The following is a 13,684-nucleotide window of genomic DNA, read 5'->3' on the forward strand; positions in this document are numbered from 1 at the left end:
GATGGAGATCATGAAGGGGATGCCATTGTCAATCTAAACTGACTGGGATCTGCAAGTGAGGAAATTGGGGATCCAATTGCACAAGATGAGTCTGTGAACACTGTCCAATCCACTGACTCAAAGCAATCTCATAGCTCCTCCTCTGCCTCCCGCAACCACCTCTTCATTGTCCTTATTGCTGCTTGTATACAGGTAGGAGAAGGACAGCCAAGTGATCAGATTTACCGAAATGCAGTCCGGGTATGGAATGATAGGCATTATAGTATAATAGTGTTTCAGTGTGTTGGGACCTCTAGTGCTACAGGTTATATGCTAATGGCAATTGGGCAGAGATTTCTTCAAACAAGCCTGGTTGAAGTTCCTGACTATTATTTGAAATGCATCAGCGTGACCTGTTTCTTGTTTGGTGAAGGCAGCATGCAGTATCTCAAGCGCCTGATTACAGTTGGCCTTTGGTAATGTATAAACTGCTGTCAGGATCACGGAAGAGAATTCTGTTGGTAAATGGAATGATTGGCATTTAATCATTAGGTGTTCCAGGTTGGGGAAATATGAGTACGACAAAACTGGTACATCAGAGCACCACAGAGAGTTTATCATGAAACACACCCCCCCCCCCCCATCTTTTGCCTTTTCTGAATCAGAAGTTCGGTCCATCCTCCATATCGAGAACCCTTTGGGTCTGATTGCCAAATATGGAGTAAACCATGTCTCAGTAAAGCATTTCTCATTTCCCTTCAATACAGCAATCTTGTCCTCAGGTCCTCAATCTTATTCTCCAGCAACTGCACATTTGCTAACAAGATGCTGGGTAAAGGGTGTCTCATCCGTCTGTGCTTTCCCCCACCACCACCCCTGCCTTGCTTCCGGCCATGGCAATGAACCTTAGTCTGTTTAAAGGTGCTGCACTTGTTTGCTTGAGAGTTAAGTCTGCTGAATGCTTCAGAAGATCGTGAAATCTGGAGTTCATTACATTGGTTCAAAAGTACTTTGCTTAAAGGGAAATTACGTGCTGCAGATTGCAGTGGGAGTAATTCAAAAGAACAGTATATTGAGAAGTTTCATAAGCAGCCAGCAATACATTGCAGCACCATTGAATACTACCTCACTATTTTTGCTCTTTTTATTTTTATTTTATTTAGTGATACAGCGCAGAGAAGGCCCCTCTGAACCCTCAAACAACAGCGCCTCAGCAACCCCTGACAAACCCGATTAACCCTAACCTGATCATGGGACAAGTTACAATAACCAATTAACTACCCAGTATATCTTTGGGAGGAAACCCACTCATTCCATGGGGAAGATGTACAGACTTCTTACAGAATTGCGCCAGATTGAACTCCGATTTCCGAATGCCCAGAGCTGTAAAAGCATGGCGCTAACCACTACACTACTGTAACGGGTTTTGGACTACTTTATATAGTTGTGGCACGATTCCTCGAGAAAAGTATGATATTTTCCTAAGGGGTTGTGTTTTGGTGGGTCTGCAGGAGGCTGTAGTGGCCAATCTGGGATGTTATGGTGGATCCTCCTAATGGAGAATGTCTATGCGTGTCTTTGTTTAACATGCGGAGGTTGATTCATGGGCAGCCACCACACAGTGTTATGGAGTGCAAGGTGACTGGAGACACTTCACTGCCTCAGCCTTCCTCCACCTTCGCTGCCATTGTGTTGTGTCACCATCTTCTGCAAGTTCCACTGTTGAGGTCTTGTACCACAGGTCAACAAATTTCAGAACATATGTCAGTGATAATAAACCTGATTCTGCTTCTGAACCTGTTAGGTTTTTACATCTTTATGGTTGCCATGGTCACAGCTAGCTTTTAGTTGGCAGATTTGTTAAAATTCCCCAGCTGTCATGGTAAGGCGGGAATTCCTAGCTATGATTAATAATCCAGTCTACTGGATAATTATCAACCATTTATCTTACTGGCTGCTCTGTTACTCAGTACTGAGGTAAGGCAGCTAGTCAAAGACCACACGGTAGGCTTATTCAGAAAGTCAGAAGGCATGGGATCCAGTGAAGTCTGGCCAGGTGGATTCAGAATTGGCTTGCCTGCAGAAGGCAGAGGGTGGTGGTGGAGGGAGTACATTCAGATTAGAGGGTTGTGACAAGTGGTGTCCCACAAGGACACCTCTACTTTTCGTGTTTTTTTAACGACCCGGATGTGGGGGTATAAGGGTGTGTTGGCAAGTTTGCAGATGACACAAGAGTTGATGGTGTTGTGGATAGTGTTGAGGATTGTTGAATGCAGAGAGACATTGATAGGATGCAGAAGTGGGATGAGAAGTGGCAGATGGAGTTCAACCCAGAGAAGTGTGAGGTGGTACACTTTGGAAGGACAAACTCCAAGGCAGAGTACAAAGTAAATGGCAGGATACTTGGAAGTGTGGAGGAGCAGAGAGATCTGGGTGTACGTGTCCACAGCTCCCTGAAAGTTGCATCATAGGTAGATACGGTAGTTAAAAAGCTTTTGGAGTGTTAGCTGTCATAAGTCGAGGGATAGAGTTTAAGAGTCATGGGGTGATGATGCAGCTCTATAAAACTCTAGTTAGGCCACACTTGGAGTACTGTGTCCAGTTCTGGTCGCCTCACTATAGGAAGGATGTGGAAGCATTGGAAAGTGTACAGAGGAGATTTACCAGGATGCTGCCTGGTTTAGAGAGTATGGATTATGATCAGAGATTAAGGGAGCTTGGGCTTTACTCTTTGGAGAGAAGGAGGATGAGAGGAGAAGATAGAGGTGTACAAGATAGTAAGAGGAATAGACAGAGTGGACAGCCAGCGCCTCTTCTCCAGGGCACCACTGCTCAGTACAAGAGGACATGGCTTTAAGGTAAGGGGTGGGAAGTTCAAGGGGGATATTAGAGGAAGGTTTTTTACTCAGAGAGTGGTTGGTGCATGGAATGCACTGCCTGAGTCTGTGGTGGAGGCAGATACACTGGTGAAATTCAAGGGACTACTAGACAGGTATATGGAGGAATTTAAGGTGGAGGGTTATATGTGAGGCAGGGTTTAAGGGTCGGCACAACATTGTGGGCCGAAGGGCCTGTACTGTGCTGTATTGATCTATGTTCTAAAGACCCCACCCACCCTGGATATTGTCTCTTCTCCTCCCTCCCATCAGGCAGAAGGTACAAAAGCCTGAAAGCACGTCCCACCAGGCTCATGGACAGCTTCTACCCTGCTGTTATAGGACCTTTAAATAGTCTCTTGTATGATAAGATGGACTCTTGACCTCACAATCTACCTCATTATGGTCTTGCACTTTATTAGCACCACACTATTTCAGTGGTTTTTACACTTTAATCTGCATGGCTTTGTTTTACCTTGTCCTATCTCAATGCACTGTGTGATGACCTGATCTGTATCGGTTTGTAAGACAAGCTTGCAAGGCCCAATGCCCCTGAACAGAAAATCCTACAAAAAGTAGTGGATGTGGCCCAGTCTATCACAGGTAAAGCCCTCCCACTATTCAGCACATTGATATTGAGTGCTGTTGCAAGAAAGCAGCATCCATCATCAAGGACTCCCAACATTCAGACCATGCTCTCTTAGAACATTACAGCACAGAAACAGGCCTTTTGGCCCTTCTTGGCTGTGCCGAACTATTTCTCTGCCTAGTCCCACTGACCTGCACCTGGACCATATCCCTCCATACCCCTCTCATCCATGTACCTGTCCAAGCTTTCTTAAATGTTAAAAGTGAGCCTGTATTTACCACTTCATCTGGCAGCTCATTCCGCACTCCCACCACTCTCTGTGTGAAAAAGCCCCCCTCCCAATGTTCCCTTTAAACTTTTCCCCCTTCACCCTTAACCCATGTCCTCTGGGTTTTTTTCCTCTAACCTCAGTGGAAAAAGCCTGCTTGCATTCACTCTATCTATACCCATCATAATTTTATACACCTCTATCAAATCTCCCCTTATTCTTCTACGCTCCAGGGAATAAAGTCCTAACCTATTCAACCTTTCTCTGTAACTCTTCTTGCTACTGCCATCAGAAATACCCATGAGGCGGCGCGGCATGGCAGCAGCAGCCTTTTAGACCTGGTGTTACTTTAATTTAATTTTCTAATCTAAGTTTGATACACAATTTTCGATTAGGGCACATGGATAACAGAGTGGCTATCTACCATTGCCAGACACTACTACAATAATGAGATCGCCCAAAAACAAACCTTCACAAAGATCTGCTGGCTGAATTACACGACCTCGGCTTGCTGAGGGGAACGGGCCTACAATCCTCAGACTCGCCTGATGCTGGGAGCCGGAGATGGAGACATCGTAAGTGGTGTGTGAGGAAGCGGAAGCGAGGCAAGCGGGCAGGGGTCCGTGCCAGGCAAAAAGCGAACCCTAGCCGGCCGGCTCTCCCGTCCATTCTGCTGTCCAATGTCTGCTCCCTGGACAATAAATTGGACTACATCCGAATCCAACAAAATACTTGGCGGGAGTACAGAGTTTGCTCTGCGTGTGTCTTCACAGAGACATGGCTCACTGATGGGATTTCGGATGCTGCCATTCAGCTGGACGGGCTAGCCTTGTTTCGAACAGACAGGGATGCAGCTCTCTCCGGTAAGACTCACGGTGGTGGTGTGTGTATTTACATCAATATGGAATGGTGTAAGAACTCTGTGCTGGTTTCCAGACACTGCTCATCGCTAGTGGAGTTTGTGGCTGTTAGATGCAGACCATTTTATTTGCCACGGGAATTCACCTCTGTTCTTATATTCGGTGTCTACATTCCCCCAGCACTAATGCTAAGGAGGCACTCTGTGAACTGTACAGGGCTTTTAGCGAACTGCAGAACGCACATCCTGATGGTCTGTTTATTGTTGCCGGTGATTTTAACCACGCGAACCTTAAGTCAGTGCTCCCCAAGTTCCATCAGTATGTGGATTTTGCAACGGGGGGGAACGTGTTGGACCTGGTTTATACAAACATCCCCAACGCGTACTGGGTGGAGCCCCGCCTCCACCTCAGTTACTCAGACCACATCTCTGTTATGCTAATCCCAGCATACAGACCGCTCGAAAGGTGCTCCAGACCAGTTCAGAAGCAGGTGAAAACCTGGCCAGCAGGAACCATCTCTACTCTTCAAGACTGTTTTGGGCACACTGACTGGTTCAGGGAGGCTGCAACCGATGGCGACTCTACCAACTTAGAGGAATACACAGCATCAGTGACCAGCTACATCAGCAAGTGCATTGATGATGTTACTCTGTCCAAGACCATCACTACACGTGCTAACCAGAAGCCATGGATGACCGCAGAGGTGCATGCACTGCTGAGGACCTGCGACTCTGCCTTCAGAGCAGGTGACAAGGCAGCTTTAACAACAGCGAGGGCCAAACTGTCCCGAGCCATCAGAGGGGCAAAGCGTGCACATGCCCAGCGAATCCACAGCCACTTCCAGGACAGCGGTGACACGCGGCGTATGTGGAAGGGCATCCAGGACATCACCAATTACAGGACAACATCACCTGACTGTGCAGGTGATGCCTCCCTCCCAGATGCGCTGAATAACTTCTACGCCCGGTTTGAGGCAGAAAATGACTTGGCGGCGAGGAAGTCCACCCCTCCTACAAATGACCAGGTGCTGTGTCTCACCGTGGCCAATGTGAGAAGAACCCTGTGCAGGGTCAACCCATGGAAGGCTGATGGACCAGACAACATCCCTGGTAGAGTGCTCAGTCTCACTGACATCTTCAACATCTCCCTGAGCAGCGCTACCGTTCCAACGTGCTTCAAGGCCGCCACCATCGTCCCTGTGCCGAAGAAGTCTTCAGTGTCCTGCCTAAATGACTACCGTCCCATTGCACTTACATCCATCATCATGAAGTGTTTCGAGAGGCTCATCATGAGGCATATCAAGACCCTGCTGCCCCCTCACTGGACCCCCTGCAGTTTGCGTACCATCCCAACCGCTCAACAGATGACGCCATTGCCACCACCCTCCACCTGGTCCTAACCCACCTGGATAAAAAAGACACATATGTTCGAATACTGTTCATAGACTTCAGTTCAGCTTTCAACACAATCATCCCTCAGATACTGATTGGAAAGCTGAGCCTACTGGGCCTGAACACTTCCCTCTGCAGCTGGATCCTAGACTTCCTGTCTGGGAGACCTCAGTCAGTCCGGATCGGGAGCAGCATCTCCAACACCATCACACTGAGCAAGGGGGCTCCCCAGGGCTGCGTGCTCAGTCCACTGCTGTTCACTCTGCTGACCCACGGCTGTGCTGCAACACACAGCTCGAACCACATCATCAAGTTCGCCGATGACACGACCATGGTGAGTCTCATCAGCAAGAACGACGAGTCAGCTTACAGAGAGGAGGTGCAGCGGCTAATGGACTGGTGCAGAGCCAACAACCTATCTCTTAATGTGAACAAAACAAACAAAATGGTTGTTGACTTCAGGAAGGCACGGAGCGACCACTCCCCACTGAACATTGACGGCTCCTTGGTAGAGATCATTAAGAGCACTAAATTTCTTGGGGTTCACCTGGCGGAGAATCTCACCTGGTCCCTCAACACCAGCTCCATTGCAAAGAAAGCCCAGCAGCATCTCTACTTTCTGCGAAGGCTGAGGAAAGTCCATCTCCCATCCCCCATCCTCATCACATTCTACAGAGGTTGTACTGAGAGCATCCTGAGCAGCTGCATCATTGCCTGGTTTAGAAATTGCACCATCTTGGATTGCAAGACCCTGCAGCGGATAGTGAGGTCAGCTGAGAAGATCAATCGGGGTCTCTCTTCCCGCCATCACGGACATTTACACTACATGCTGCATCCGCAAAGGAAACAGCATTATGAAGGATCCCATGCACCCCTCATACAATCTCTTCTCCCTCCTGCCGTCTGGGAAAAGGCTCCGATGCATTCGGGTTCTCACGACCAGACTATGTAACAGTTTCTTCCCCCAAGCTATCAGACTCCTCAATACCCAGAGCCTGGACTGACACCTTGCCCTATTGTCCTGTTTATTATTTATTGTAATGCCTGCACTGTTTTGTTCACTTTACGCAGTCCTGTGTAGGTCTGTAGTCTAGTGTAGCTTTCTCTGTTTTGTTTTTTTTACGTAGTTCAGTCTAGTTTTTGTACTGTGTCATGTAACACCATGGCCTGAAAAACGTTGTCTCATTTTTACTGTGTACTGTACCAGCAGTTATGGTCGAAATGACAATAAAAGTGACTTGACTTGACTTGAAAGGGAGTATGGGAACCTCAGAATCCACACCACCAGGAATAGTTATCACCCCATCAGGCTCTTGAACCAGAGGGGATAACGTCACTCACCCCATCACTGAACTGTTCCCGATACCTATGGACTCTTCATCTCATGTTCTTGATATTTATTGCTTATTTATTATTATTATTTATTTTTTGTATGTATTTGAACGGTTTGCTGTCTTTTGTGGTTGTTTGTTTGTCCAGTTGTGTGTGGTCTTTTATTGATTCTATTATGTTTCTTGAATTTACTGAATGTGCCCACAAGAAAATGAATCTCAACATTGCATATTGTGAAACAAATATACTTTGATAATAAAATTACTTTAAACTTTAAAGCTTTTCACATATCTTAGTAATAATCAATTCTCAATTGAACCAATATCAATTCTCTATGCATGATTCTGATCACTTTTAAATGTTCCATAGCCATTTCCGCTCTGGGAATACAGCCCCAGCTTCTCTTTCAGGAATTGCAAGCCCTTCTGCTGAAGACCAGACTGATAAATGCCCCCTAGACTTTTGCTAAAGTTTTGGCATTCCTCTGGATGTCTGAGACCAGACTGCACTCTGTACAACAGCTGGAACTGCAGCATAATGCCTTACAATGCTAGCAGCCCGTGTTCAGTTCCGCTGTTGTCTGTAAGGAGTTTCTGCGTCCTTCTGGTGACCCCACGGGTTTCCTCTGGGTGGCCCAGTTTCCACATTACAAAGACAGGTTACGAGTCACATGGGTGTAATTGGGTGGCATGGACTCACTGGGCAGGAAATCACTCTGGTTCCCCACGTCCTCCATGAACAAGGTGTTGGGGCATTTGCACCAGATGTTTGTCAAGTTAAATATCGTCAAGTTCTAGCACAGCCTCAGGACAAAGGGACATCAATTTAGAACAAAGAAGAGGACAAATCTTTTTAGCCAGAGGGTGGTGAATCCGTGGAATTCATTGCCACTGATGGCTGTGGAAACGAAGTCATTGGATGTATTGAAAGCAAAGGTTGATAGGTTCTCCATCAGTCGGGGCATCGAAGGGTAAGAGAGAAGGCAGGAGAATGGGCTTGAGAGGATTATTAAATCAGCCATGATGGAATAGTAAAGCAGACTCAAATGGCCTAATTCTGTTCCTATGTCTTTAGGACTTAAACTTGTGTTTCACTGATCGGTGAATGTATTTCTCTAGCAGGTATGCCTTCTGACATGGAAGCTTCACTGGTTACAGCCTTCAATCAGGCACTGTCTCCCACTCCTCCGTCACCTCAGGAAGCAGTTGCAAACCAACACAATGTCCTTGACTTCAGGGTTAGACGCCTGAGGAGAGTCCTCCGTAAAGGAAACAAGCACACGCAGAAAGAGGACAGAAGTTCTGCTCCACTTGCTGAAGACAGTGCAGCCTCGAATTTACCCAGTGTTAAAGTGCGAGATATGCCTGCTGAGCTGATGGTGAACTCTGGTATGGAGAGCCTCAGACCAGTGTCTGGGCTGGCCACAGTTGGATCTCGAGCCACGAGGTATGATGGCACAGCTCTCTGCCTTGCAGTTCAGATTGTCACAATGTGACTGATGGATACGTGGATTTGGTGGTGCTTAAAGTTTGATTGTTGCAATGTGACATGGTGGGGCAGAGGGATACAAGGATCTGTTGGTGGTTGAAGTTTAGCTGAGTGGATGATATAATAGTGCGATTATTCGAGTTGAGTATGTTCTCCTAAAGGGTTTTTCTCAGCGGATGGCAGTCAGCGCAGGGCCTATAAAGAGAAAGGAGGTGTAAACAGAGGGGCAATTGGTGGAGAGAGGCAATGCTAGAGTGGTTTGGCTTTGGCTCAACAGGCTTGGGCAAGCACAGACGCAGGCTCTTAAGTAAGAAAGAAAGTAAGTTTCTGGTAATCTTTTTTCTGTTAGTACATAGCTAGTGCACTGAGAATGAGTCCAGAGGTTGTGGTATGTTCCTTGTGTGAGATGTGGAATATTTGGGAGACCTCAAGTCTCCCTGATAACTATGTATATCTAAATGAAGTGCATTGAACTGCAACTTCATGAAGACTATGTTAAGGAACTGGAGCTGCAGCTTGATGACTTTTGGCTCATATGGAAAAACGAGGAGGTGGTAGGTAGGAGTTACACGGGGTGGTCACTCCCAGGTTGTAGGAAGCAGGTACCTGGGTGACTGTCGGGGGAAGGAAAGGGAATAGGCAGCCAATGCAAAGTATCCCTGTGACCGTTGCCCTCGATAATAAGTATACCATTTTGGATACTGTTGGGAGGGAGGGGACAACCTGTATACAAGACTATGTTTTCACTGCATCTCAGTATATGTGACAATAATAAATCAATTCCTACTCAAATTCCAAAGAAGATCAATAAGAGCATAATACATGGGAACAGAATTAGGCCATTCAGCCCATCCAGACTGCTCCACCATCCATCATAGCTGATTTATAAATCCCTCTCAACCCCATTTTCCTGCTTTCTCCCCATAACCTTTGATGCCGTGACTAGTCAAGAACATATCAACCTCTGATTTAAGTATACCCAATGACTTGACCTCCACAATTATCTGTGGCAATGAATTCAACAGATTTGCCACCCTCTGGCTAAAGAAATTCTTCCTCACCTTTATTCTAAATGGACGTCCTTCTATTCTGAGACTGTGTCCTTTTATCCTAGACTCTCCCACTATAGGATCCTTCCTATAAAAGGGCAACCAGAAGTACAGTGAATGAAGTGACAGATACCAGCCTGCTATACAACCATGGACAGTATTATGGAAGATCTTTCTTAGACTTGTGTGGCTCAAAAACACTTTGCGTCTTCCTGTGGTCTTCTGCATGACATCACAGACCTGGTCCTGGGACGGGTGGGATCAGATAAGGCAGTATCATTGCATCAATCCTCCTCTTGTTCTTGAAAGTAAACAAGATCAGAAAATACTTTAACACTCAGCAGGTCAGGCAGCATCTGTGGGAGAGTTAATAGATTACATAAAACGTAGAACATCACATTCAGCCCACAATGAAATTAGGAGTACCAGAAGGAGCCATGAGCAAGTCTTGGTGGACAGGATTAAGGAAAACTCTAAGGTTACTGTGGGAAGCGAGGGAGGAGATTGCTGAGCCTCAGGCAATGATCTTTGCATCATCAGTGAGTAAGGGAGAGGTTCTGGAGGATTGGAGGGTTGTGGATGTTGTTCCTTTATTCAAGAAAGGGAGTAGAGATAGCCCTGGAAATCATAGGCCAGTGAATCTTACTTCAGTGGTTAGTAAGTTGATGGAGAAGATCCTGAGAGGCAGGATTTATGAACATTTGGAGTGGCATAAAATGATAAGGAATAGTCAGCATGGCTTTGTTAAAGGCAGGTTGTAACTTAAGAGCCTGATTGAATTTTTTTGAGGATGTGACTAAACATATTGATGAAGGAAGAGCAGTAGTTGTAGTGTATATGGATTTCAGCAAGGCATTTGATAAGGTACCCCATGCAAGGTTTATTGAGAAAGTAAAGAGGCATGGGATACAAAGGGACCTTGCTTTGTGGATCCAGAATTGGCTTGCCCACAGAAGACAAAGAGTGGTTGTAGATGGGCCATATTCTTCATGGGGTAGGTGCCAGTGGTGTGCCTCAGGGATCTGTTCTGGGACCCCTTCTGTTCATGATTTTTATAAATGACCTCGATGAGGAAGTGGAAGGATGGGTTAGTAAATTTGCTGATGACACAAAGGTTGGGGATGTTGTGGATAGTGTAGAGGGCTGTCAGAGGTTACAGCGGGACATTGATAGTATACAAAACTGGGCTGAGGAGTGGCAGATGGAGTTTAACCCAGATAAGTGTAAGGTGGTTCATTTTGGTAGGTCAAATATGATGGCAGAATATAGCAGTAATGGTAAGACTCTTGGTAGTGTGGAGGATCAGAGGGATCTTGGGGTCCAAGTCCATTGGACACTCAAAGCTGCTGTGCAGGTTGACTGTGTGGTTAAGAAGGCATACGGTGCATTGGCCTTCATCAACCATGGGATTGAGTTTAAGAGCTGAAGGGTAATGTTACAGCTATATAGGACCCTGGTCAGACCCCACTTGGAGTACTGTGCTCAATTCTGGTCGCCTCACTACAGGAAGGATGTGGAAACCATAGAAAGGGTGCAGAGGAGATTTACAAGGATGTTGCCTGGATTGGGAAGCATGCTGTATAAGAATAGGTTGAGTGAACGTGGCCTTTACTCCTTGGAGTGATAGGTGATAGGTGACCTAATAGAGGTGTACAAGATAATGAAAGGCATTGATCGTGTGGCTTTTTCCCAGGTTCAAAACGGCTAACATGAGAAGGCCTAGTTTTAAGGTGCTTGGAAATAGGTACAGAGGAGATGTCAGGATGTCTTTTATGCAGAGAGTGGCGAGCGCGTAGAATGAGCTGCCGGCGACGGAAACCAGGTGGAAACAATAGGGTCTTTTAAGAGGCTCCTGGATAGATACATGGAGCTTAGAAAAATAGAGGTCTATGGGTAAGCCTAGGTAGTTCTAAGGTACGGAATTGTTCTGCAGAATTTTGTGGGCCGAAGGGTCTGTATTGTGCTGTAGGTTTTCTACATTCTAATATTGTGCCTATCTTGAAGCCAATTTATACTAAGTATCCTTCTCCTGCGTACCATCCATATCCCTCCACTCGCTTCAGGTTCATTTATCTATCTAAAAGCCACAAAGTCCTAAATGGGCTGCTTCCACTACTACCTCTGGTAACCTACTCCATACACCTACCACACTCACCTTTAAAGCTCCCCCCTCAAATCAGAAATCCTCTGATGTTTGACATTTCTGTCAAAGTAACATATTCTGTCTGTCTACTCTATATATGCTTCTCATAATAAAGCTCCATCAATCTCCCCTTAGTACCAACATTGCAGAAAAAACACCCCAAATCTCTCCAATTTCTCCTGATAGCTCATGCCTTCTAATCCAGGTGACATCCTGGTAAACCACTTCAGCACCCTCTCCAAAATTTCGACATCGTCCCTATAATGGGACAACCAGAACTACACATAATTCTTCAAGCGTGGTCTGAAGTAAAGTTTTATATGGCTGCAATGTGACTTCATCACTCTTACACTCACCACTTGTACCAATGAAGGCAAACATACCATACTCCTTCATTATCCACTTGCTGAGACACTTTCAGTGAACTATGGACCTGGGCCCCAAGATCCTCTGTACCTCAGTATGAATAAGAGGCTTACCATTATCAGAATCAGAATCAGGTTTAATATCACTGGATACATCATGAAATTTGTTATTTTGCGGCAGCAGTACATTGCAATACTTCATAATAAAAATTGTAATTTACAATAAGAAATATACAGTACTGAGGCAGTGTTCAAAGGTTCATTGTCCATTTAGAAACCTGATAGTGTAGGGCAAGAAACTGTTCCTGAAAAGTGTGGCTTCTGGCTCCTGTATCCCCTCCTTGTTGGTAGCAATGAGAAGAGAGCATGCCTGGGTGATGACAGACACCTTTCCCTTCCATCATATTTTGAAGTTAGTTACAAGTTAAAGTCTATCCTGAACCTTATAGGCTCATTAGGCCGGTGCTTATGAGACTGAGAGTACGAGACTCTCCCCCTGGATAGGACGCCAGCCTATCGCGAGGTTAACCCCCATCATTTTGCCGGTACCCATTTTCAGCTGGGTGGACTGGAGCAATGTGTGGTTAAGTGCCTTGCTCAAGGATACAACACACTGCCTCGACTGGGGCTTGAACTCACGACCTTCAGATCGCTAGTCCAATGCCTTAACCACTTGGCCACGCACCACACTATCATATTTTGAAGGTGTCCTCAATGCTGGAGAGGCTACTGCCCATGTTGGAGCTGGCTGAGTTTATAACTTTCTGCAGCTTCTTCCAATCCTGTGTGGTGACCCGTCAATACCAGATGGTGATGCAACCAGTTAGAATGCTCTCCACAGTATATCTGTAGAAATTTGTGAGTGCCTTTGGTAACTGTATAATTTATCCTTTTCTTTGATATCCCAAAGTACAACACATCACATTTTGCATTTTGATCACTTCAGCCTGAGCCATTCAGTTATAAGGACCTTTTGTTACAAACATATTTGAATACTGGTTCCTTCACTGAAGCTTAGGAAACACTGACATGCTTGTTAAACATGCTTCACTGGTGTCACACTACCCACTGAATCAGAGCACCTGATGAAATTCCGGACACCTCAGGAGGCGAGTATCAGTGGCAAAACCTACAGTTACCCTCTGTGCAGCGGCAGAGACCTCCAACATCTGAGGAAGGCAGTAGCTGACAGAGTGTCCAGGTGAAACGTCGTCTCTCCATTCCCTTCCACAGATGCAACCTGACCCTCTGAGTTCCTCTGGCAGATCGTTTGTTGCTCCTGATTCCAGCTTCTGCCCTTTCTTGTGTCTCCCCCAAACACTGAGGTTATTAACACAACACTGA

General features: G+C 46.0%; 1 protein-coding gene across 2 annotated transcripts in view; it reads left to right on the forward strand.

Annotated features, from left to right (window-relative positions):
- Positions 1-13,684, forward strand: part of lrrc56 (leucine rich repeat containing 56) — a 351,577-nt gene that overhangs the window by 216,776 nt on the left and 121,117 nt on the right. The window contains exon 13 of one of the 2 annotated variants that reach the window (XM_073049966.1): positions 8,417-8,741. In XM_073049966.1, the coding sequence (XP_072906067.1) occupies positions 8,417-8,741 (325 nt within the window). Of the gene's footprint in view, positions 1-8,413; positions 8,742-13,684 lie in introns of both variants that reach the window. The other variant, XM_073049967.1, reaches the window with a different exon arrangement.

Source organism: Hemitrygon akajei, chromosome 6, assembly GCF_048418815.1.
Source record: "Hemitrygon akajei chromosome 6, sHemAka1.3, whole genome shotgun sequence".
NCBI classification, from domain to species: Eukaryota; Metazoa; Chordata; class Chondrichthyes; order Myliobatiformes; family Dasyatidae; genus Hemitrygon; species Hemitrygon akajei.